Here is a 25,809-nt window from a genome sequence, read left to right on the forward strand (position 1 = left end):
GACAGAGCAGCTGAACACGCAACAAGGGGCTGATTTCTCCGTTCCTGTAAGCTGCACCCAGCGGAGACGAGTGGTTTGATGAAGTTTATTCTGTTTCAGCAAGTATCCATGCACCACATCTACAATGATATATTCCACCAAGCTGCAGTGTCACAGAGTTTAATTATTAGGATAAATGCTAACTCCTTTATGTTTATACATGGAGGTCCAGGAGACCCTCTGGTTTCAGCAGAATCCAGGGAACGTTGTGCAAATATGGAGAAAGAGGAGCCGAAGGGGGAGAGAAGTGTGAAGAAATGCACTGAAGTTCACAAGTGAAGGCTTTTTTCTCTCAACAAATGTACAAACTGTTCAAATCCTTAGGAATAAATAATCAATTTTACTTTTTCCTGAAGGAAATGCCACAATTTATCCACCTTGTTAAAGTCTGTGTTGCTGGTAAATAATTAAGTGTTAATTAGTTGATTTTTTTTTTCAGAGGTTGGACAAATCTTCATCATCATCACAGCAGATCTGGGAGCCTGTAATGATCTGGGTTATTGCAGCTGAAAAGCAAACAACATGGTCCTGGGTGTGAGTTCTTAGCGGATCGTGTCTCCTGCGGTTCCTTGTGGTGAAGACAGATCTGTGAGCAGAGTCTGGTGATCATGGTGGATGCAGGGAGGTTCTAAGGCCCCGGAGGTGACGAGCGGTGCGGTCCAGGAGCAGAGGTGCAGATGTGAAACATAACTAGCGTAGGTGCGCTATAAACTGCAGCTTGCGTGGTTACAGTCAGTGCCAGACAATTACACTTTACATCCTCATCCTGCGGCTAAAAACACGACACGTTTAGCTGTTCCTGCCACGCTGTGCCCCGCCGTGGATCACAGCAGGTCCACAGACGTCCATCAATGGAACGAGAAGCGAAACCACAGCTACAGGTTTGTGTTTACATGATCATTTACGGAGTTTCTCCACGGCGGGGCGGGAGGGGGGGGGGACACGGACTCATGTGGGAGTGTCTGTCAGCAGGTTCAGGACAAACACCGTCAGACACACCGTTGAACTACACAGCTATCTAGTCCTGCTTGAAGATGCTACACAGGATCTACAGGCCGGCGTCCGTCGCAGCGGCCGCATTCCAAGGATCGTCCTGCAGTCTCATCTATTTACAACGCTTTAAGAAGCTGACGTTTGTGGCGATGCAGGCGGCCAAACCGGGCTTCATCAGGAACTCTGCAGCTGGAGATGGACTGATTTATGCATAAACATTTACAATTCAAACATCCCAACCTTTAAGTCTCATGTCATAGATACGTTGTTGGTTCTAGGTTAATTTAAATGAACGAGCAGGCAGAAGTGGTTATTTTTTTTCTTGCTTTCTGCGACATGATCTCACATGTTTGACATAATTCAGTCAGAACGCGTTTCTGAGAGGTGGCCTTCTCCATCTGCGCTGCCCCCTGGAGGCCAGATGTGGGAGTGCTCCGGTAACAGATCAAAGATCAGATGCTAAACTTTGTTTCTTGTGGAAAAGATGAATGTTGTTGCAGAGGGAGGTGATGGTGTTTCTCTTAGCTCCTGTTTTAGCTCCTGAAAAAAACCCTAAAGGAGACAGAAGAGACAAAATCACTGACTAAAATTCAGATTCCCAGGCCTGTGCGTCGTCGCTACACCTGAGAGGTTCTGCACCTGGCGGTTAGATGTCTAGCTTGCTCGGGCCGACGCTGTGGATGAGCTGCGAGGACTCGGAGGCGGCGCTGTAGGCCTGGATCAGCAGGTTCTTGTTGAGGTCTCCCACGCCGCTGCCGGCCTGCAGCTTGGGGTACGGGGGCGTGTCGGCGCCCAGACGCTGCCCCCGGCCTGGACCGTCCAGGTCCATCAGGTGGTCGGGGGGATAACCGTCGGGTCCCTCAGCCACCGGGGAGAACTCATGGGCGCTGGCCTGCTCGTCCCTGGACACCGGGCTGATGGAGACAGATGGAGAACTTACAGGAACGATGACGACAGAGAGACACAACGTTTAGTTCATTAAACCTGCTGCACAACTGCTCACATTAATCTCACATTGAACTTTCAAACAGGTTCTGGTGTAAAATGATCTGTAGGTGGTGAGCACAGGGAACCCGGTCCTCCATGTGTGACCTGCTGGTTCTCATCCTGTCCTTGGAGAGCATTGGAGAAGTTTTCCCACCCCTTTGGTCATGGTTTGGAGGGAGCTGGTGTGTCATTGTGTTTTCCCTGTGACAGGTCTGGAGCGGTGGGTGAGCTCCAGACTGCTGGTTTCTCGTACGTCTATCCGCACTTCTCAATATTAATGTTTTGAAAACAGTTGCAACAAATGAGAGGAGAAAATAAAATCCTGAAAAACAAACTAATTTTGTATCAACAATGGTGCCTATACTTCCACACAAGCTAGCGCTGGTTATTCTATCAAGGAGGCTGTTGGGGCCTTTTATGTAAATGTTTTGTAAATCACAAGTTCTATTTTTTTTTCTCTAGACAGATATGATATATTTAATTTAGTTTGAAACCAAAATCTCTAATTTTATATTTAGAATTGTTTAGTTTATTTTGGTAATTTTTAGACCCTCCCATTAAGAGATTAAGAACACACGGTAGGGGTGGTGGGGATGGCTTTTTGTTTGTCAAAATAATACTGACTTTATGGGCCATGCCAGTTAACTTTTCCGATCCGGAGGTCAAGAATTCTGACTACAGAGGACAAATGGAGCGCACTATAACTGTGGTGAAGCTAACTATAGTGAAGCTAATTGTAGTGAAGCTAACTGTAGTGAAGCTAACTGTGGTGAAGGTAACTGTAGTGAAGCTAACTGTAGTGAAGCTAACTGTGGTGAAGCTAACTGTAGTGAAGCTAACTGTGGTGAAGCTAACTGTAGTGAAGCTAACTGTAGTGAAGCTAACTGTAGTGAAGCTAACTGTGGTGAAGCTAACTGTATTGAAGCTAACTGTAGTGAAGCTAACTGTGGTGAAGCTAACTGTAGTGAAGCTAACTGTGGTGAAGCTAACTGTATTGAAGCTAACTGTAGTGAAGCTAACTGTGGTGAAGCTAACTGTAGTGAAGCTAACTGTGGTGAAGCTAACTGTATTGAAGCTAACTGTAGTGAAGCTAACTGTGGACTCTTGAGTCAGCTGGAGGCCGATGGGATATGAACTTATTCAGCCATAAGCAGGGGTCACCATCATAGTGCCCGCGGGCAGTTGCACTCCGGTCCAAGAGGTCACGTGATTCTGGCGGGGATAAGTCGTTTGGCACAACGACAACTGTTGCCTGTGCTATCCTAACGCAGCAGGTCTTGGTGATATCACAGTAAATTGGGCAAAAGTCTGAGCTATTTCTGCCTTGCGATGAACTGGCGACCTGTCCAGGGTTGAACCCTGCCTCTCGCCCATTGACAGCTGGAGATCGGCACCGGCACCCCTCACCATACCAGCAGGGACAATCGTGTTAGAAAATGGACGGATTGAATGGATGGATGAACTGGGCCATTTCTTTTTCCTCGCCATCAAGATCTCTGCCAACTGGCACCAGAAAATGCTATAATTGGGCTTTCTTTGTCTGAAAACAGATGCATACAAACATCTTACGGACGCAGCCATGATAAACTGGTTGAACTCGCACAGCTGACAATACAGCGAGCTGATTGGCTGAGCAGCAAAACTCGAATCACGTGACCTCCTGGACCGAAGCACAACTGTTTAGATTTTTTATTGGCTCTATTAATTTGCAAGTGAAAACATGGGAATCCTACAGATTTTGGCCCAAGGCCCACATGTGGCGTCCATGAGCCTGTTCTAAAAAAAGCACAGTCCACCAGTGTGCTGCATCTAAAACTTTATTTTCGTCTCCGTTACTCTTCCTGTTTATTCACACTTGCATTTATATTTATTTAAAAATTACCATATCTATAACAAAGCATGAAAAAGGAGTTTATATTACATAAAGTTAAGGTGAACTCCTTTTAGTTCGAAGGTCAGTACTGGTAGCCCTTCATATGACTCTGTTCCAATGAAGTACCTCTTAGTTTCAAAAAGGTTGGTGACCCCTGCTTGACAGTAAACCTCAGGATCATGAGATGCAGCAATAATAAAAAACATGATCATATCTGCATTTGCATGGTCCTGACCTGTTTTACTGGCAGAAACCATGCAGTAAACCATAACGGCTTTCCTTGTGCATCTCCTGAGGAAGCGCACAAACACCACTTCTAATGTAGTGCACCATGAGAGCCAAGCCATTATTTCCCCAAAAAGGCGGTAGTTAAATCAATTTAAGTCATGAAAAAAAATATCCTCTTTGTGTATTTACCTGACGTCCATGGACTGGACTCCATCAGAAAGCTCGTCCACAAAGCTCTTATTCTCCAGGGGACCCAGCATTATGGTGGGGGCTTCAGCCGGAGTTGGAGCATCCTCCTCTGAGGCACCAAGAGCTTCAGCTTTCACCTCAGAGGCTGTAAAGAACAACACCCAGAACAACATAATTACTTTTTATATTTATTTATTGGTCGCTTTTATTCCAACAGTAATAAAATCAGACAGAAATAACAAAGATGAAAAGCAACAGTGGAGGAGTGAAGCAGTAAAGGAGGAATTTTAATTGTGAACGAAATTATTTTTTAGAAAAATTAAATAGTAAAGCTGCAAGGATCATCATTTCCTCCTGGACCAGAAAGTTCAACCAAGTTCTGCATCACTGTTGGTGTTTCTTGTATCTACCTGTAGGGGGCGGTGTTTCTCTGCCCATCTAACGCTGCTGAGTCACACTGCGACTACAGACTCTGATAAATAATATCTAACACCAGGAGTTATTACTGTTTGACCAGAGAATAAAATCCGTTTTATTTGGGTTAGCTGGCCCGAAACAAGTTACTACCACTGAAAAAAAGACGGGTAAATACAAAAGATTTATTATTATATAAGATTTATTTGTGTATTTATTTTTATTCAATTTTTTTTATTATTCTATTAGTTTTTAATTTTTCTTGTTTTTTTCCCCTTCTTTTTATCTCTTTGTGGACCATGAGTCTGTTGAATAAATCAATCAATCAATCAATCAATCAATCAATCAATCAATCAAAAGGTGGGAATCGGAGGGCTTGAATGGATTACAGGCTAATGGAGACGGAGCTGAATGAACGTTTACCTGAGGCAGCAGATGGAGGCTCCACTTCGCTCTTCCTCGTCCTCTTCATTATCTCCTCAATTCTCTGTAAAAACAAATTCAACACAAGGAAACTGATCAAAACAGAGAAATTAATAAAAACTAGATACTAACAAAAGCATGGGAACTACTGGTGATGTAAGCAGGGTTTGTATTTTACTGCCGTTTTGTTTAAATCACCGCTTTGGAAAGAAAAATGTTTGATTTTGGGAGTGATAGTTCCCAAAAATAAACCAGTAAAAGAGAGAAGAAGAAGTTATAGTTTGGTCGTCATGGAGTCCAGAAGGTGTGTGGTTTCCCCATGAACACAGCAATGTTTTACAGCTCAGTAACACAAGTTATCAGACACAAAGCATTTTATCCAGAGGATGTAAATATGTTTTAACTCTGAGAAACATATGGGAGGAAACATAGAGGGAGGAGGAGGAGGTGTGTGGTACCTTCTTCCTCTGCTGCCTCTCCTGCTCCTCCTGGATGTGCAGCAGCTCCCTCTCCTGCCTCTTCCTCTCAGCCTCCCGCTGAGCTCGCAGGAAGGCCTCCTCCCTCTGGAAAACATCCACGCAGTCATTAAAAACCTTCTAGTTTTACCGTAAATTACCGTGCATCATTAGCTTTCTCTCTCAGGTGCTTCGTTGTTTCTACAGAAATATTTTACGAATTGTTCAGAACAATCAACAATCTAAAAACTGGACTCTGTATCACGTGTGTCCTGCATGGTTTACATCTCAATTACTGTACTGCGAAATCACTGTGCACTTTATCCTGGAACTGTCCTGCAAAGTTACTTTATATCCTGCAAAGTTACTTTATTATCCTGCAAAGTTACTTTATATCCTGCAAAGTTACTTTATTTATCCTGCAAAGTTACTTTATTTTCCAGCAAAGTTACTTTATTTTCTTGCAAAGTTACTTTATATCCTGCAAAGTTACTTTATTTATCCTGCAAAGTTACTTTATTATCCAGCAAAGTTACTTTATTTTCTTGCAAAGTTACTTTATATCCTGCAAAGTTACTTTATTTATCCTGCAAAGTTACTTTATTATTCTGCAAAGTTACTTTATTTATCCTGCAAAGTTACTTTATTATCCTGCAAAGTTACTTTATTCTGAAATCCACTGCAACTTCAGTGACTTTAATAACCAATGAGAGCTACACCATCAAACGGAGCGGACCTCTCTGTCCAGCTGGTCCTGCATGTTCTTCCATCTCTGCTCCTTCTGTCGTCTGTCCTCCTCCTCTCTGGTCCTCCTCTCCTCCTCCTTCCTCACTCTCTCCTCCTCGGCCTGCTGCGCCGCTCTCTCCTGACGTTCCTTCGCCTCCTGCTGCCTCCTCTGCTCCTCCTCGGCCTTCAGTCTGGAGAAAACAAACTGAGCTTTACTCGGTTTTCAGGGCCAGTTTGTGCTGCTGTTGCTCACAGCTCAGCATTATTTTAGGATGGCCATTAAAACTCTAAAGTTTTTTTATTTCTTGACTTATAGTCACAGATCTTTAGTCAGTATCATTGTGTGATCAAAATGAGGGTTGGGTGTTTACTTATGGTCTCAAAACACAGCAGCAGTATTTGTTTGAGCTAAAACCAGCCCTGAATTAATCAGAATGGTTGCAGGGACCTGCTGATAAATGGAATCTATGACTCTTTTTCTCCTTGTTCTGATGTCTGATTTAAGGAAAGCTCATCAAAAATGTACAAGAAAAACTTTCCTAAAAGTTACAGACAGAAAACAACGATCCCAGATTGAGAAATCTCCGACTTTGTAGAAAAACAGGATTCCTCCACGTTTATGTCAGAACTGGATGGATGGATGAATGGATGGATGGATGGATGATTGATGGATGATTGATGGATGAATTAATTAATTAATGGATTGACGAATGAATGGATGGATGGATGGATGGATAGATGATGGATGGATGGATGGATGGATGGATGGATGATTGATAGATGAATTAATTAATGGATTGACAAATGAATGAATGGATGAATGAATGATTTAATGGATGAATGAATGAATGAATGAATGAGTGGATGGATGGATGGATGGATGAATTGATATGTAGTTGGATGGATGGGTGAATAGATGGACAGACAGACGGATGGGTGGATGAATTGGTGGATAATGGATGGATGAATTGATAAATAGTTGAATGGATGGATGAATCAATACATGGATGGATGGATGGATGAATAGAGGGACGGACGCTTGCTCCTCCAGGGTGGAGGAGGACGTCTCCAGGCTGATCACGGATCAAATGGATTAAAGCAGCTCAGCCTGCAGGACTGAGGAGTTTCTGAACTGTTTTCTCTGGACATTATTTTTCATTATTTCCTGTAGAAACACGTGTTCAGCTCAGCTCAGTCTGCAGATTCTGCTGCACATCAACAGCTTTCTCCTGCAGTCTCACCTCTCCTCCTCCTGTCGCTGCCTCTCCTCCTGCTCCTTCTGTATCCGGGCCAGACGGCGCCGCTCCGCCAGCAGCCGGGACGCCTCCTCAGCGTCCGTCGTGCCGCCGACGCTCCTGCCAGTGGGGGTGCTCGGTGACTCTGTGTGGGAGTGGGACGAAACAAAGAGAAACAAAGATGGCCGCATAAGAAGATGGTAAAATGTGTTTTAGCAGAGCAGGAAAACGTGCAGGATGGACGAGCATGTTTACAGATTCTGTCCAGAGATGAAACCCAGGAGACGAGTCGGTCTTTATTGTTCTCCACTTGTAGCAGCTAAAATCCTCTATTTTAGGCTACTGGTTGTTGTTTCTGAAAGGCGTTGGTTTTACGTGCGCTCGATTAAGATTCGCCAGGCCGATCTTCAGTTTGACTTATTAGAAAGTCATTTATTATCAGAACAATGTCCATTTTCTTATTGTTTCCATTTAGATCCACCAACATTCCACTTCAATCCAAACCAAGCACAGTAGAAAACTGTTACCTCTTCCCATTAACAACACCTGAACACAATCATGGTTGACCTTAAATAACCCCATCCCCCATCAGACACTCAGAACTCAAAATGAAATACGCCCCCTGCTGGCGATAAACACAGGAAAGGAAAAATGGCTCCTACACCACTCATCCTGGGATAATCAGGCTAACTTATCATAGACTAGATAATAAACTGCTGACTGGACTAATGAGCTGCTGTTGCTGTTTTTGTCATAGAACAGATTAAGACGTAATAACTGGACCAATACCACACCCCACCACCATTATTGGCACCTCTGGTAAAGACGTATAAAAACCCTTAAATTAGTTAATTTAGTGTCGCCATAGCGTCGTCTGCAGAGCGACGTTGTGCTTCATGAACTGTATTAATCTGGGTTTATGTTCTGGATCGTTATCCTGCCCAGCTTTCTAGCCACCAGGTTTTTGTTTTAAATAATTCCTGATGCCACGCAGTCTGACGAGTTCCCCAGGCCTTTACTGGAGAAACAGGCCCACAGCACCATAGATCCACCGCCCTACTTCACAGCGTCAGATTTATTCATGCAGTTACACCAATAATATAAATATTGCCCAGAATAAAACTAATAAGGATGAATAAAACACAGAATAATTAAGATTTGCTTTCTGCCCACCTGCTCCGCTGTGATCAGCCTCATGCTTCACACCTCTTATCTGCTCGGTTTACAGTCACCACAGCCACTGCCTCCTCGCCAGATTATTGAAACCTCCAGCCAATAGATGTCCAGCGTTCTCTCCATGTCCTCCTTAAAACACTTAACGACCTCGGTTCTGTCTCCTGGATCTCCCTAACTCACCTTGCTCTCATCAGACTTTAACCAGGCTTCTGATTTCTGGACCAACACCTTGTTTCTGTGCCGTACCTATGAGCTTTACCTCGTGTAACCTGATTGTGGATGCATCTCTGCCATTCTTCCTGACATCGTCGCCATATTTAGAGCCAGCATGTCTCACTACCAAGGAGCTGCCGGCACCGAAACTTCTCCTCTGGAGGACTGGTCCACGGTCTGCTGTGTTACAGATTTCTAAAAACTATTCAGCGTCTCATTCTCAGCCAATCAAAGGCCAGGAGAGAGAGAAGAAATCCTAAAAGACTATAAAAGATGAGCAAACGCTCAATCATCTCTGTGTTTTAGCTTTGATCTCAGAACATTGAGGAGAAACTGGCTGGTTGACTGCTGCTCTCTCAAAGGTGTGTAGATGTTGAGAAGATTACATAGATAGCATCTGGTAGCAGTGGTTGTTGGTTCTTTAATCTTTGTCTTCTTGTTAAAGTTTCTCATGTTCAGAGAAGTGGAGACGGCAACAATCAGCCTCTCTACCTGCGTTCAGCTCTCTGCTGCTGGACTTGCTGATCTTCTTGCTGTCTGCGGCGTCAGATTTAGCAGATTTTCTCTCCAGCGTGAGGTGACCTTTGCTGTCCTCGCAGCCGGGGGTGGTGGCTCTCTGCCGGAGCGGGGAGGGGGGGTACTGTCCGGGGGAGCAGGGAGACTGGGCCCGGCTCCTGTTGGACCTCACCCTGTAAAGAAAACATGCCGTCATCTGGAGTACGACCCGGGTCGGAGGCGTGGTGGAGCGTCTACGTACCGCTTCGGCGCAGCGTGGCTCTTGCTGTTGGCCTTGAAGGAAGAACTACGGACCGGGGTGCTCGGTGTCTCCCCCTGTGGGTCACATTTACAACACATGACGTTAACGCATGATGCTCAGGAGGTCTGACATGATAAATTAACGTTGTAATTGTGGGTTAAGCTCTGCAGATGCAACTAAACAACTTGTTACAGATGGAGCTCATCAGAGCAGGTTGGCTCAGTCTGGATAGAAACCTGCAGCAGGATTGATACTCCCTGAACATTTTTAACATTTCATCATGTTGCAATGAACATTTTATATGTATTATGTTTTGATTTAATGCAACAGATCAACACAAAGTAATTGTGTCATTCTGAAGTGAAAGGAAAATGATGCGTGTTTTATAATTATCTGTTTAGAATGAAACTCAGAAGAAGATGTTTTCCCGTTTCACAGCCGTTACAGCTGCAAGTCTTCCTGGGAGGACATGTTCCTTCTAGAGTACATGTTCGAGGGAACATCTAGGGAACATCTATTAGAAAATGTTTTTTAGGGAACATCTTCTATGGAACGTCTTCTAGGGAACATCTTCTAGGGAACATCTTGAGCATGTCTTCTAGGGAATGTCCGCTAGGGAACATCTTCTAGGGAACATCTAGGGAACCTCTATTAGGAAATGTTTTTTAAGGAACATCTTCTAGGGAACATTTTCTAGGGAACATCATAGGGAACATCTTGAGCATGTCTTCTAGGGAACATTTTCTAGGGAATGTCTTCTAGAGAACGTCTTCTAGGAACCATCTAGGGAACCTCTATTAGAAAATGTTTTTTAGGGAACATCTTCTAGGAAATGTCTGCTAGGGAACATCCTCTAGGGAATATCTGCAAGGGAGCATTTTCTAGGGAACATCTAGGGAGTATTTTCTAGGGAACATCTTCTAGGTAACATCTTGAGCATGTCTTCTAGGGAATGTCTGCTAGGGAACATCTTCTAGGGAACATTTTCTAGGGGACATTTTCTAGAGGACATTTTCTAGGGAACATCATAGGGAACATCATCTAGGGAACATCTTCTAGGGGACATTTTCTAGGGAATGTCTTCTAGAGAATATCTTCTAGGGAACATCTTCTCGAGAATGTCTTCTAGAGGAGTCTTGTAGGGAACATCTTCTAGGGAACATTTTCTAGGGAATGTCTTCTTGAGCATGTCTTCTAGGAAACATCTAGGGAACCTCTATTAGAAAATGTTTTTTAGGGAACATCTTCTAGGAAATGTCTGCTAGGGAACATCCTCTAGGGAGTATCTGCTAGGGAGCATTTTCTAGGGAACATCTAGGGATTATTTTCTAGGGAACAACTTCAAGGAAACCTCTATTAGGTTAGGGAACGTCTCCTGCAGCTTAAACTGGACCGGGACTTTCTCCCTGACCCGTCTGCTGGGTTCCTCGGTCTCCATGATGCTGGTTGTTCTCTAATGTTCTCTAAAGAACCTCTGAGGCCAGAAGCAGAACAGCTGCATTTGTGCTGAGATTAAATTTAACACAGGAGGACTCTGGTTATCAATTAGACGAGTTCTGAAGCTGCCCTGGATTTTATTTAGGGGCATCAGACTAAAAGGGGTCGAACATAAATTCACTCCAAATGTTTTTACAACCAAGCTTCATTTCTTTCTCCAACTTCCCAACTATCTAATAATTTGTTTGTCTGTCACTTAAAATCCCACTAAAACAAACTGAGGTTTTGTGTCAGCAAAGACAAAATGTGAAAAAGGTTTGTACATCATTTATCCCCAGACAGTTTCCAAAGAGGAAAGACTGAACATTTAAAAAAAACTTTTCTGACACCACAAAACTACATTCTCTGATTTTATAAAAGACAAATAAAACATTTTAGTCTGCAGGTAAAAGTCTCCAGTGCACAGACATCAGGACCTTATTAAACACAGGAACCATAACGCTTGTCATCATGGTGCTGAATACGTTGAGTAGGAGAGCTAATTAGTCTGGGAACTTGGTTTTAAGCCTGGTGTTCAGTAAAAGTAACAGTTTTATTGTCTGGTTGGTAGAAAATCAAGCCTGAGCTGACCGTAGGGGTTCTGGCTTTGGACGTGTCGTCGGGGAATCCAGCGATGCTTCTGCGGTTGGAGGGACTCCTGAAGGATCTGTTGTTGTTGGGGGAAGCTGTTCGACGGGACACAGAAGACACTGACAGGTCACAGACCAACACACAACAAAAAGACGTTTGAAAAAATTAATAACATGGAATACGATGAAAAACAGGCATACTGACAGGCACTTTGAAATAAGTTACAAAAACCATTTGTGGTAATAAAATCAGAGCCAGTTTGATACAAAAAACAGTTTAATTATTATGATGCTTAAACTAAATAAACATTTATTGGAAAACATAAGCAAAATTTAAGCAAAATTTAATTCTATACATTTTAGTTCTCTTTATTTTTTTAATTCTAAAACAAAAGAAATAATAAAGTCCCAATCAAATACAAGAATAATCTCCTACTTAGATATATGACTTTAAGTGTTTTAAAGGCACAGATTTGAATACAAACTAATTCAAAAAAGCAGCTACTTGTTAATCTGAACCAACTACCACATTTTATTGAACGATATTTTTTTCCATCAATCTGAGATAATTCATTCTTTATTTATTTACATTTTTATTGCATCGTTGTCTTTGGTTCTGAAACCCACTAGTGGCTCTTTGGACCTTCAGATTGGCTCCTAATAGCTTATTAAAATTATGAAAAAATAACTAATGCTTTTAAACACTAATGTATTAACAAATGCACAATTTTTCTGCATTTTAATGGATTAATTTCATTGGATTTCCACAACAGAACAACTCTATAAGTACCAGTAATATTGTTTTAGATGGATTTGTCTACTAATTATGTTGGAAACTATGTGCTTTCTTAACATAATTTCCCTCAAATCTTACAGGTTAAAGAAGAAAACGCACCCAATTTATTTTAAACCCAAATATAGAAATTAAATTGATGCTTCTTTATAAATGACAAAAACATTCCTATAGTAGATATTTACATTAGAAATTAAATTGTCTATGTTCAAAGTCTTGTGTAATGTTAGCGGCTTTGAACGGGTTTTATTTAGCTGGACTGAGGAAAACATTTCTCTGGATTGTAAAGGCTGCAGAGCTCTGGTCTAGTAGGAATAAAGGTAAATCATCAGGAAGGACTCGCCCTGCAGGAGTGGTAAATCCCTCCCATGTCGTCACTGTTAGACTGAAATAGCTTCGGCTCCAGGTTTCATCCACGTCTTTTCTGCTCTGAGATAACTGTCCATTTGTTTATGCACGCCACACCTGTGAGCCCGTGAGTTATCTGTTGTCTCCCAGTAACTGCTTTCTGCAGCTCCAGCATCTGTAATCTCATAATCTCACATGCAGATCGGTTTGCATCATGGGGTTAACTTAGACTTAGACAACTTTATTTGTCGTGTTGTACGCACAGAGTGCGTACAGAATGAAATTTACGTTGCATACAGCTTGTAAAAATTGCAGCAGAATTGAAATTACAGTATGAGGTGCAGCAGTGATTTAAAAGTAAGCAAATTAAATGTAAACAATGCATAAGAAAGTCACAGTATACAGGTGAGTATTTTTAAAACCATTTCTTTGTGCAGAAATTGATTGTGCAAGGGCATTTGTGCAAGAATACAGCTTGTAATTTACTGTAGATTTAAAATACAGTATAAGGTGCAGCACTGATTTAAAAGTAAAACAACTTAAATGTAAACAATGCAGGAGAAAGTCACAGTGTACAGGTTAAGTGCCTTGCCCTGAGGCACATCGACATGTGACGGGGGGAGAGCTCAAATCAAACCCCCAACCTTCAGACTGCGAGACACCTACTCTACCCAGTGAACCAGTCGCCTCCAGCTCTGTTTTTTTTAGTTCAAACTGTCACCCAGAAGCTCTGAATCTGAAATGATGAAAGATCAATGAATAAAAAGCAGGTAAACATGAAACTAATAAACTGACCAGTGGATCTTAGGATAGACACAGCAAATTACTGAGCATGAGAGGCGTTAAGAAGGGTAAAAAAAGCTAAATCAACCATCTGCAGTATTAACCCGCGGTCAATATTAACAGAGCTGCACAATATAATCAAATCTCTCTCCCTGCAATACCAATGTGTGCAAAACTGCAATAGCTAAGAACTCCCCCCCTCCCTCCGTCCCTCCCCCCTCTGCACACCGGTGAGACATCCCTCAGCTGGATGGACCTCGCTGCAGAAACGAGTGCCTGAGATGCTGCAGCTGAGGCGGAACGGTGGGAACGTTGTGATGATGGGAAAACAGAAAGAAGCCTGAGGAACATGTGGGTTTATATTCTACGATATTATCACAATTGCATGTTGGCTTTGCAGGTTTAGATGCTGCAAACCGAGAAGCTTTACGTCACGAACGGTTTGTTTTCTCTTCGTCTGATCCGGCGGTCTCACCTCGCTCTGGGGAGTTGAGGGCTGCCGCAGAGTTGGAGAGCTGTTTGTTGTTCGGCTGATCCATGGCTGGTGGAGACAGGAAGTCGACTGCTATTCAAAAAGAAGAAAAACAACCCGGTCAGTTATTCCCACAGGACCCTCCAGGGCTGAGTCAAACCCCCCCGATCCACGCTGCGTTCGGTATATTAAAATGTTCTGGGCAGACCTGAGGACAAACACCTGAATCACAATCACAAACCTGCCGGCTCACACAGAAGATAAAGGTGCAGATCGATGAGCCGTGCAGCCGCTGCATGAATTAACCTTGGTGATGCAAGGCAGCAGCGAAGCAGCGGCAGCAGCAGAAGTGCTTCATCATGAAATGGAGGACGATGAAGGAAAATCACACGTGAAGCTTTCCTATAGCGCCTGAAGGCACCGTGGAAGCAGAAAGAACGACAGAAGGAACCCAGAATAACTGAAAATAAGGATCTAGTTTGAGTTTAATGTCAATCTAACCTTTAACTGGCTTTAGACAGAAAAGGGATTATCAGCATTTTTTCCCTAAGTAGATTAACTATCCTCATATTTGGTATATACGAATTGACCCAATCAAAAAAAAAGATTATTTTACTATACATAACATGCTACTTAAATGCCACTTCCTGTTTTGAGATGTTTCATGAATTATTAAAGATTCTTATTAAAGTTTCTAACCAGCAGATCTTAGAGCCGAGCTCCCAAAGCTCATAAAATATGCTATTTAAATCTGTTTAGTCAGCTTTAAAATCCGTTCATTTCTCTAAATGCAGAATTAATGTTATCAGACAGCTCAAAAAAAATCCTTGCTCCAGTAATTTCCTTCAGTCACATTTCATTTATCAGTATTAGTGTGTAAACCTGCTTGAAATTGCAATGAATTAATGAAGGACAAGAGGATGAATGCACAAAAACTCAAGGGCAGAGAGTCACATTCATTTATTTCCCTCAAAAAATCTTTTAAATCTGTTTTCGTATTCTTATAAATCATCTGTTTTTTCTTTATATATATATATTTCATTTATCTTTCACCATCTCAGTCCGAAGGTTCAATGTTTAAACATACCAATAATAGGCCCAACTCCCCTGCTGTCCCTGCATTTAGCATTATGAGGTGATTTTGTTTTCATCAGCGCAGACAGAGCGTCTGCATAGTGTAGCGTAGTTAAAGCAAAGGTTATTATTGGGTTGTTGTTGCAAATGTTCTGCAGGATATCCTCATATGTGTATCTTTGGAGCTTCTGTGCAGTAAAAATGGAATTTAGACGGACATGATGTGGATTTTCTGGACATGTCCAAAGAAATCTGTGGCAGCCGGGCTTCAGATCACATAACGTGTGCAACAGTATCACTCATTTCATGATACACTTTAAAAACGGGATGCTTGTTTTTTTTTTTAACTAATAATGTATCTTAGTAAAGATAGAAACAAAAGGAAAACTCAGAAGTTGAACAAAACCCTGTTTTAATTTCACAAATTAAATAAATGCTGGATTTAAACTTAAATCGGACCCAATTCATCATTTGACACGTTTAGATTCGCCATCGGCAGTTTCTTTTGTATTTTTTGTCTTGCAGTCTTCAGTCGTTAGAGTTTAATCTCCTCTAATAAGCAGTTTTCATCCTAAATGGTTCAACGATGTGGAAACAATACGGTGATAATGACTCCCAGAGTGGGTTACGGAGTATGAAAAGCAGATTTTCTTGATAAAAGTTGACATTACAGTGCACATATTTCCTAGAGCGACACAATGAGGAAACAAATAAACAAAGAGAGAGGTGCTTTGCAGCGGCTGATCTGTAAAATGGGGGCAGTAATGATTGAAAATATCTGCTGGATGCTGTGTGGTCTGGGAGGTGGATGGCTACAGGCTGAATGTCTGGTATGATGATGATGTGCATGGGTGTGTGTGGAGCTTTATGGACTGGGTTCCCTGCTGAGAATCACACGTATGCATGGCTAAACAAGGCCAATGGAGGACAGGAAGGGGCGCAGCCTGTTGTTGTGATGAGGATGGATGTTTCTGCCTGAGTCCATATTACACTCCTAATTTCTTCACATTTATTCCCAGAAGTTCCTGTAATTACTTTTAAAGTGGTCTTGATCAACAGCTCTTCAGGCTTTCTGTAGTTTGTTATTCAGAGACATTAGCTGGATATTTACAAATTTAAAACACTGCAAAAAGGTCTGGCTAAAGTGCTGGAAAATATAAAAATAAAAGTCGACTTCTGGATGAAAATGACTGAAGAAAAGCAAACGTTTGGTTTTACAAGGTGCAGATCTAATTTTCTGTTGGCCATTTTGTTCCTTTTCAGACTTTTAATATGAAAAAATGGAGCAGGTTTCTATAACCAGCGTAAAGGAACAAAGCCTTTCAGTTATTTATACCAACATTAAATAATAATAATAATAATAAGCAGAAACTGGTCATTTCAGCTCTTCTCCATGTCGTAATTTAGCAGTTTTGATCCATTCAAACTCGACTCTTCCACCTACGAAAAGGGCCATGTTGTGGCAGCCATGGATAAAATGGTTCCTGCCTCAGAGACGTTTTGTCTCCACTTTACAACAGATATGTCGAAGTAATTTTCTATAATCTCCTCACAGCCTGCATAATTAAAGACAAATGACTCCCGTCAATATCCTGCAGCAGCAGGAGGCTGTTTGGAGACACTTTGTCCTGAACAGGCCTCAGACTCTGTGACATTTAGCAATAACTGAATATATGTTGGATCTTTTTGTCGATTTGTCGCCAGAATTCATCACTTTTTATACGAATAATGAGACAAATAAACTGACATCCTGCAGGTATGTATGTGGGAACAAAATGAAAATGGCTGCCTGAGCGAGGTATGACATGATGACTGAGTTAGAGCTATAATAGGCAGAATTAGTCCCTTAATTTAAACAAGTTAAATAAAGGTAATACATAACAATAATGATAACCATTATGAAAGGACGAAGATATGATGGACTTCCTCCTCTGGCTGCCTTCCTTTGGAGGATTTTTTGGGCACATCCCACAAAAATATAGTTTTTCTCATAAAATCACAGTTCTTAATTGTTTCTATTCATAATAAGAAATAAACAAAGTGCATTTTGGATGTTTCTGATCTAAAGTAGTTTTGTCCAGATAAGAGCTACAACTAAAATAAGAAACAGTTTGTTAAGATAGATGTTAAGACGAGATGAGCTACAAGCTTCAACATTTACATTTAAAGGCAACTCTAAACAAACAGGTTTTTAATCTTGATTTAAAGGAACTCAGGCTTTCAGCACTTTTACAGTTTTCTGGTAGTTTGTTCCAGATCAGTGGAGCATAGGAACTAAATGCTGCTTCTCCATGTCTGGTTCTGGTTCTGGGTAGCACTGTTGAAAGAAGGTCCTGGGTTCAAACCCCAACTTTCTGCACAGAAAACCAGCTAAGGGTTAAAATTACAGATTAAACGCGTCACATTACGGGTGAAACCAACATGCAACCAGTTCAATACTCATCTAAGGGTCTAATTTTGCTCTGTCACTGTTAAAATTCCTGTTGCAACAGAAAAACAACGTAGTTGTCTGAATGGGGGGCAGAGCTGAGTGTTAATCCAGGATATTTAGCAGCCAGGTGTGCCTCGGTTAACTGACTCATTTACATCTGGGGAGACATGTCTGAGTCCAAAATCACAACTGTTAAGTTAATTGGTCTATAATTGCCCCCCATCCACGACCCTGCATGGATAAATGGGTGTAGAATGGATGGATGAATTTGAAATATATAGAAAATAAACTAGTTTCATGTCTTTATTTCTTCTATTTATTTTTCCATTTCCTATCACTTGTATGTGAGCTATTAATTGTCCTATTTTATCATAGAAATGTAGTTATGTGACTGTGTAACGATGACAGGAGCGAGTTTTGTGTGATAAATACGGATCACTCAGATTTGGCCGTTTGTAAAAGGTTCTGTTCAAACATTTTGATTAATTTGATAAAAAAAAAAACAGGAACAGATAATAAATGGACACAGATGTGAAATGCTGCAAGACAAAACATGTTAAAAGTTCATCGCGTTCTGCGTCTGTGAACCGGAGACCTGGTGCTCCAGGCATAAAGCATGCAGACCTCCTCAGCAGAGACCCTGGAGCACCTGAGGACGTTGTCACAGGACGACACAAAGACACGCATGCAGACACCGGATCAGCTGCGGGGGGGGGGATGGGCGTGGCACACAGAGCGGTGAGGTCTGTACCGTTGCGGGATTGGCTGGCGCTGGAAGCGGCAGGAAGCTCATTGGGCAGAGCGGAGCCAATGGCATGGCAGGGCGGGGTCTTAGGGTTACCTGGGCAGCAGGCGAAGCAGAGCGGAGAGAGCAGAAGCGTTACGCAGTCACACAAACACCTGTTTCAGAAACACTGAGACGGGGGGGGGGGGGGGGGGGGGGGGGGCGTGTCCATGCGCCAGGAGGGATGGACCGCGGTTCTGAGAGCGGCCCGGGAAGCAGCACACACACACATCCTCATCTACCCGGACCCAACAGCTGCAAACGGCACAAAGACAGCAGCCAGAAACCAGGCAGGGAGCAAAACAACAACCTCTGACAAACAACAGCAGCTAAACAGCAACGTTCCTCCAGCAGGACCTCCAGGAGGATATTTCTCCTCGTCTGAGTTCAGGTTTCCTCTGTTTAAAGCTCTGCTGCTGCTGCTGGAACGGCTGCTGCACCTTTCCTGCCAGGAGGCTGGATGTTTTTAGTGTTTTTCTGCCAGCGATCAGCTCACGTAATTATGAGCTGGAGGCTGAATCCAATCAACATAAATAATAAACCCCTGCAGTGCAGAGAGCAGTGGACAGAAGCTCTGGTTTATCAGCTCAATTAGGAGCAGCCAGCGTTGTGTTTTGGACTTAAAGGGCCCACGTTTAACCCAAAGGAAGCCTGTTTTCACAGAGCACACTGCAAAAACAGATCTAAAAATAAGTAAAATGTTCTTAAAGTCCTTGATTTGAGCCAATAAATAAGATTATCTGCCAATGGAATGAGTATTTTGACCCCTAAATTGAGATAATTAGACATCTTGCACTTGAAATAAGATGATGGAGATGAGTTGCTCCTATTTTAAGAGCACAAATCTTATTCCATTGGCAAATCATCTTATTTACCTGCTCAAATCAAGGACAAATACACTCATTTTAAGAACATTTTAGGTCTGTTTTTGCAGTGCAGGGAGCAAATCAATCCCAGCTGCAGCAGAACGCTTCACTGCGACACCAGATGAACCTGAGAGGCGCGTCCCAAAGAGAAAATATCAGCTAAATATCGACCCGTCTCCAGCTCCGCGCTGCCTGCTGCTTTATTCTGTCTCTGCGTTTATCTGGCCAAGCTGGAAAGAAATGAAACGCTCGCTCCATTAGTAGGTCAGGGTCCCGTTCTGATGCGTCCAAATCCTCATCGACTGGAGCCGAGCGGGCGGGATGAAGAGGAAGCTCAAAGATTAACCCAACACCAAACTGTAAGATAATCCCACCAGCCTCCTGGATCACAACGACCTTTTTCCTGATGTACGAGCGCTGGTGGGTCAGAGTTTGTCTGTACGGACAAACCTTCATGGAAAGGCATTTAAACGCTTCACAATAAGCCACAGAGCGGCGCAGCTGAAGGCCGGTCCTCACATCCTGTCCTTTTATTCCAACCCTTTCTGCAGCCGTTTCTTTGAAATTAGTTACTTTTAACACCTTAAACATTCGATAAGAAACACATTTTCCTGATTTTTGGAGATGCACACATCAGGCTCTAACCTGCTGACTCTTAATTTTTATCCCAACACACGAGAAAAAGGACCGCTCCAGGTTTACTCATTGCAAAAACGGCACAAAAATAAGTCAAATTCTCTTGAAATTGGTGTATTTGTCATTGATTTGAGCAGGTAAATAAGATTATCTGCCAATGGAATGAGTATTTCGACCCCTAAAATAAGATATTTAGATATTCTGCCCTCTAAATAAGACTATGGAAATGAGTTGTTCCTGTTTTAAGGAAATGCAAAAATCTCATTCCATTGGCAAATAATCTTATTTACCTGCTTAAATCAAGGACAAATACACTCATTTCAAGAAAATGTAACTTATTTTTAGTTCCGTTTTTGCAGTGCTGATTGAGGCAGAGGTTGTAAACCCAAGAGGAAATGATTGGAAATTTAAAATTTAGCAATATTTATGCATCAAAGGCTGCACACCATGCTGCTGGTTGGTGTGTTTACAGACAGGAGGTGGTTGGAGCCGATTCTAGTCCCCGGCTGATTAATCTGTGCATCTCATCTCTGTTTGGATTCTTAACAATTAAAAATAATAACAGATCAGCTCAAGCATAATTGATTTTCTCGGTAAAATTGTCACAGATTTCCGGTTAAGCCTGACTAATCGACACCTTTCCACCGATTCAACATTTTGCTCATGAATGAATCTGTTCCCGAGCGTTTCTGGGCCAGAAGGTCCTCCGCAGCGCTCCTCCGCTCGCCAGCGGCTGCGGCGCTGTAAGACGAGACGCCGCCGTTTCTGCTGCAGCGAGCGTCCTCCGCTGGGCCCGGCAGACCTCAGATCAGCCTGAGCGGCAGGCCGCCGGGCCGGAGCCGGAGGCGCTGCGGGGCGGACGCCCATCCAGCTGATGGCCGGAGTGAATAATTGATGGCTGTGTGGCAGCACGGCGTCTTTAGGTGAGGCTGCGGCGCGGCGCTGGCAGCAGAGACGTCAGACTCAGGGTGGAGGCCAGCGCAGCTTAAAGGGCCAGCACCATGTCGCACTCTGTGGCCATGAAGGAGAGCCGTGGTTCCCTGCGGGGAGTCAGAGCGCCTCCCGGCAGAGACACCGGCAGAGAAACACACACCTGTAGCAGGTGAAGCCGTCTACCTGCGCAGGTCTGCGGGCGTCCCGCGGCGGATGATGTCAGCGCACACGTCGCCTCACGCCGCCTCACACCGCCGCTCCTAACCCTCTGAGGTCTGCAGACAAAGTGCTGAGCCGCTCCTGCATTGCAGCCTCCACACCCTTTTCTCTCCTCTGGCCTCCCGCATCACTTCTCCTCCTCACAGCATCACTTCCTATCCTCCGTTCTCGTGTCCCCACCCTTTTCATCCCACCATCCCCCTCTTCCTTCCCCACCTGACCTCCAGACCTCCTCTCCGTCGCTCCCAGCCCCCATCCCTCCTTTTTTTTTTTTTCCCACCAGTGACATCATCAGGACCCACAACAAAGCTCCAGCCTCCGCTTACCTTCCGCTCCGTCAGGCGGTCCTCCCCAGGTCCACCGTTTGGGCCTGTTGTCCAGGTGCTCCCGGGCCTCCTCCTCCTCCTCCTCCTCCTCCTCCTCCTCCTCCTCCTCCTCCTCCTCCTCCTCCTCCTCCTCGTCTGTCGGCGCCGCCGGCTCGCCGCCGCACCAGGGCCTCCAGCCTCTCCTGCTCGTTGCGTTCGGAGACGGGGAAGAAGAGAGATTCTCTTACCGAGCCATCGCTGCGGCGACGGACGCCGGGCGATGCGCACGGAGACGGCTGCGCCATGGCAACGGCGTGCAACAGCCTGGCACTCGTCTGCTCGCCGCCCGCTGATGCTACGGCTCTGTCACTCAGGGGTTCATGATACGGCGCCGCTGCTCCTGCTCTCCTCCGCCTGCCAGGACCGACTCCCTCTATCATCCCTCCCTCTCCTCAGCCCCGCTGCCCCCACCCTCTCTCTCTCTCTCTCTCTCTCTCTCTCTCTCTCTCTCTCCCCCATCTTTACCTCGATCTCTCTCTCTCTGGTGACAGAGCACATTACCAGACAGGAGGGGCCAGATGCAGCTCGTCACACAGCCCCCCCCCCCATCATAGCCACAGTCACACACACACAGTCAGACGGGTGAACTGGTTATTAATACAAGCCGCATCCCTTTGATCCTTTCTCCCCATTTAACCTCCAATGGATGCAAACATTAGAGTAAAAAAATAAAACCTAATCATCACAGAGGCAGAAAACAGCAACATATGAGAATCTAAAGGAGGCGGTTAATTGAGATAAAATGGACAGAGGAGGAGATATTCATTCCTTCATTTATCGTAATAGAGACCAGAGGTGTGAATACTTCCCAGGTGACATAATGTGACGTTACACGCCAAACTGACTTTTTGAGGAGGTGAGAGCTGGAGAGGCTGGTCCTCCTTCCTGTTAGATAGATAGCAGTTATAAATGTTAATTTATGTTTTCTGCTCCTTTCCTCTGTCTGGTGGAGCGAGCTGTCGCCTCCCCAGCAGGGCGGGGCACCTAAAGGTGCTGCAAACAAATGAGGTCCTGATTTCATTTATGTAAATATTTACTGCTTAATATTCGCTGTTTTTGGTGCTGGATTCGTGTAATTATTGTTTATTTCTTGTTTTCTGATCATCCGTCACGGTTTCTTCCTGTGATCCACTGAGCGTAGATCAGCTATAAAACACAGCTTGTTGCTTTGAAGGTTGAAGAGGTTGGTGAACAATAAATCCACGTGAAACTGTATTTTATTGTCGTTATTCTGATAAAAATATCCCCATATGTACAAGTAATGTTAATTCTGCTGCAGTCTGTTGTGTTTATTTGTGTTGTTGAGTAAAAATGATTATATGAATAATAATAATAATAATAATAATAATAATAATAATAATAATAATAATAATAATATTAAAACAGCCATAAAGATGTTTATCCTATAATAAAAAGATTAGAAAATCCAGCTCACTGCAAAAATCAGGTAAATAATTGCTTTGATTTTGATCTTTTTCGGAATAAATATTTTCATGATTCTATCCCATTATTTCTATTTTCTGTGCATAATTAACACCTGTCTTTTAAAATAGTGGCTAAAGTAGAGTTTTAGGCATTTTATTGCCACCAAGAGCAACATTTAAATCCCATTTTTCAAATGACGAGTTGTTTTAAACATGAGCGGCTGTAATGTGACGTAAAATAATGTCCGTTAATTTCTCTGCCTGTATAATAAATATTAATTCATCTTGAAAATGCTTAAAGAAGCAGAATTTTACATTTATGGAAGGAAAATGATTTCATTTAGAAGCTTCCTAGCAGAAATAACCTTTACTGCTGCTGCTGTGTATCAGATATAACAAAATAAAATTCCTCCAGCATTTTGTGAGGAAGCAGATTTTAACTTTAAAAGCTTTAATTAATGTGATTAAAGCGATTTTCTTATTGTTGATGCTTGAATCTAAATATTTTAACAGTTTAGCTGGAGTCCAGCTGTCTTTGTGCTTTTAACAACATGTTTTGTCGTAATATTATTTTCTAAAGGTTAATTTGTTTGACTAATGCATTGTTTTGTGTTTTATCTCCGTTTCTTTCACAAAGTTTGTTTTTATTCTGTTAATCTCCAGACCTGCAGCAGCTTTGCCTCCACTATAGAAGCTGACGCCTGTTTCTAAAGGATGGGAAGGCCCCGGCTCAGCGATGTGGGGGTTTGCATGCAGAGTCATGCACACGCTGCAGGAGGTGGGGGGGGGGGGGGGGGTGTTTAAAGGGAGAGGGAGATGTAAGGTGGGGTAGAGAGGATGAAAGTGGCCAGAAACTGATACAGATGCAGATCAAAGCTGGAGCGGGCAGCAGGATGGATTAGCGGACTGCAGCAGAGTCTGTTGCTGCATCCTGATGCAGGAATGAACAGAAAACCAGCTAACGGTTAAAATTACTGATGAAACACGTCACATTACGGGTAAAACTAACATGCAACCAGATCAATGCTCATCTAAGGGTCTAATTTTGCTCTGTCACTGTTAAAGTTCCTGGTGCAACAGAATAACGACGTATCGGCAGAATCAGGGGGCAGAGCTGAGTGTTAATCCAGGATAGTTAGCAGCCAGGTGTGACTCGGTTAACTGACTCGTTTACATCTGAGGAGGCATGGATGCATGCTGATCACTCTCTGATGGGTTAAAGGTCTGACTGGGAGACACTTTATTTACATTTAATAAACGTAATAATGATGCTGATGCACTGGGAGGGAATGTCCTGCAGGTGGGAGGATTTTAACGGATGGATCCTGGGCGCTGGTGTTCTGATCCTAACCTGATTAAGGGGGAAAACGTGGGCTTTAAAATGAAAAGGAGGGGGGATATTTGCAGTGGGATGAATGCACTGCAAAAACTGATCTAAAAATAAATTTGTGTTTCTGTCTTAGAGCAGGTAAATAATAATATCTGCCAGTGGAATGAGCATTTTTACCCCTAAAATAAGATAATTAGACATCCTGCACTAGAAATAAGATGACGGGGATGAGTTTGTTCCCATTTTAAGTGCAAAACTCTTATTCCATTGGCAGATCATCTTATTTATCTGCTCAAATCAAGGACAGATACACTCATTTTAAGACAGTTTTACATATTTGTAGTTACGTTTTTGCAGTGTGCTGGTTTAGATGGTTAATGGAGGACTCTTGCTGCCTCGTGTCTGACATATTACAACCTAAACTGATCGGTGCTTAAAGGGACCGAGTTCTGAGCCTCATGTGGTAAAGTTGCTGATGTCAGCGTTTATCTGAACGGGCCGGGCAGCTGCACTGCAAAAAGGGAACTAAAAGTAGGTAAAATCCTCTTGAAAATAGTGTATTTTTCATTGATTTGAGCTGATAAAGAGTATTTGCCAATAGAATAAGATTTTTGCACTTAAAATAAGAACAATTCATCTCCATCATCTTATTCAAGTGCAGGATGTCTAATTATCTTATCTTAGGGGTAGAAATTCTTATTCCATTGGCAAATAGTCTTATTTAGCTGCTCAAATCAAGGAAAAATATACAAATTTTAAGAATATTTTACTTACTTTTAGTTCCCTTTTTGCAGTGTGGGACCAAGATGGAGCCGAAGCAGAGGAGAAGAAAGGCTTCATACCTAAGAACGAGGCTCTGAGGTGAAGCCAGGCGCACACTGTACGATATTTTCAGTCGTTGTACTCAGCTACAGCTCAAACTGTACGATGAAACCTCAGGGTTTAAAAGTTCACCGCTCCCCATATCTGTTCCCAGACCGGGCTTCAAACCCAGGACCTTCTAGCTGCAAGGCAGCAGTACCAACCACAGCTGTCAGCTGCAGACGGAGGCCATCAGGTCTTTATTCTACGTATTCTGACCCACGCTGACCTCATCCGAGGTGAAATGCATGCTGGTCGTCTGCTCCAGGAAACGGCAGATGATGCTCTGAAAGTGATGTCATTTCCCCAAGAGCCTGACCAATCATTACGTCAATAAGTTATGCAGATGGGGGCACACAACACAATTAAATCTACAGAAGGAATCCCTGTTCAGTGAGCCTTTAACCAGCGACCAGCACACCTGATGTTTGGGATTCAGTTCTTATGATTCGGGTCAAACTGGCTGAAATTCTGACGGCTTGAGTCAAACGTTCCCCTGTGATGATCTAAGGTTCGACAGCGTTGGTCTGAAATCCCACCTCAGCATCTCTGGATCCCAACAGGCCATGCCCAGATGTTCAGGCAATAAGACAGATGTTGTGTTTTAAAAACGGTGGAGTTCAGGTTTCAGTGCTGACGTTTCCCAGCGGCGGGTCGTTAAATACGCAGTCAGATGCAGATTTATTCCCCATGACGCGCTTTATCACACTAAACTC

General features: G+C 43.2%; 1 protein-coding gene across 1 annotated transcript in view; it reads right to left on the reverse strand.

Annotated features, from left to right (window-relative positions):
- Nucleotides 1–71: 71 nt before the first annotated feature.
- map7d2b (MAP7 domain containing 2b) overlaps nucleotides 72–25,809 on the reverse strand; it is a 47,767-nt gene continuing 22,029 nt past the window's right edge. Inside the window, exons 6-18 of the mRNA XM_036124974.1 lie at nucleotides 21,440–21,510; nucleotides 18,427–18,516; nucleotides 14,174–14,263; nucleotides 11,776–11,894; nucleotides 9,709–9,782; nucleotides 9,444–9,640; nucleotides 7,569–7,707; nucleotides 6,338–6,518; nucleotides 5,605–5,709; nucleotides 5,147–5,210; nucleotides 4,310–4,454; nucleotides 1,672–1,946; nucleotides 72–1,584 (exon numbers count right to left, since the gene is read on the reverse strand). Of these exons, the coding sequence (XP_035980867.1) occupies nucleotides 1,679–1,946; nucleotides 4,310–4,454; nucleotides 5,147–5,210; nucleotides 5,605–5,709; nucleotides 6,338–6,518; nucleotides 7,569–7,707; nucleotides 9,444–9,640; nucleotides 9,709–9,782; nucleotides 11,776–11,894; nucleotides 14,174–14,263; nucleotides 18,427–18,516; nucleotides 21,440–21,510 (1,543 nt within the window). The 3' untranslated portion in view covers nucleotides 72–1,584; nucleotides 1,672–1,678. The remainder of the gene's footprint in view (nucleotides 1,585–1,671; nucleotides 1,947–4,309; nucleotides 4,455–5,146; nucleotides 5,211–5,604; nucleotides 5,710–6,337; nucleotides 6,519–7,568; nucleotides 7,708–9,443; nucleotides 9,641–9,708; nucleotides 9,783–11,775; nucleotides 11,895–14,173; nucleotides 14,264–18,426; nucleotides 18,517–21,439; nucleotides 21,511–25,809) is intronic.

Source organism: Fundulus heteroclitus, chromosome 21 (genome assembly GCF_011125445.2).
Source record: "Fundulus heteroclitus isolate FHET01 chromosome 21, MU-UCD_Fhet_4.1, whole genome shotgun sequence".
NCBI lineage: Eukaryota > Metazoa > Chordata > Actinopteri > Cyprinodontiformes > Fundulidae > Fundulus > Fundulus heteroclitus.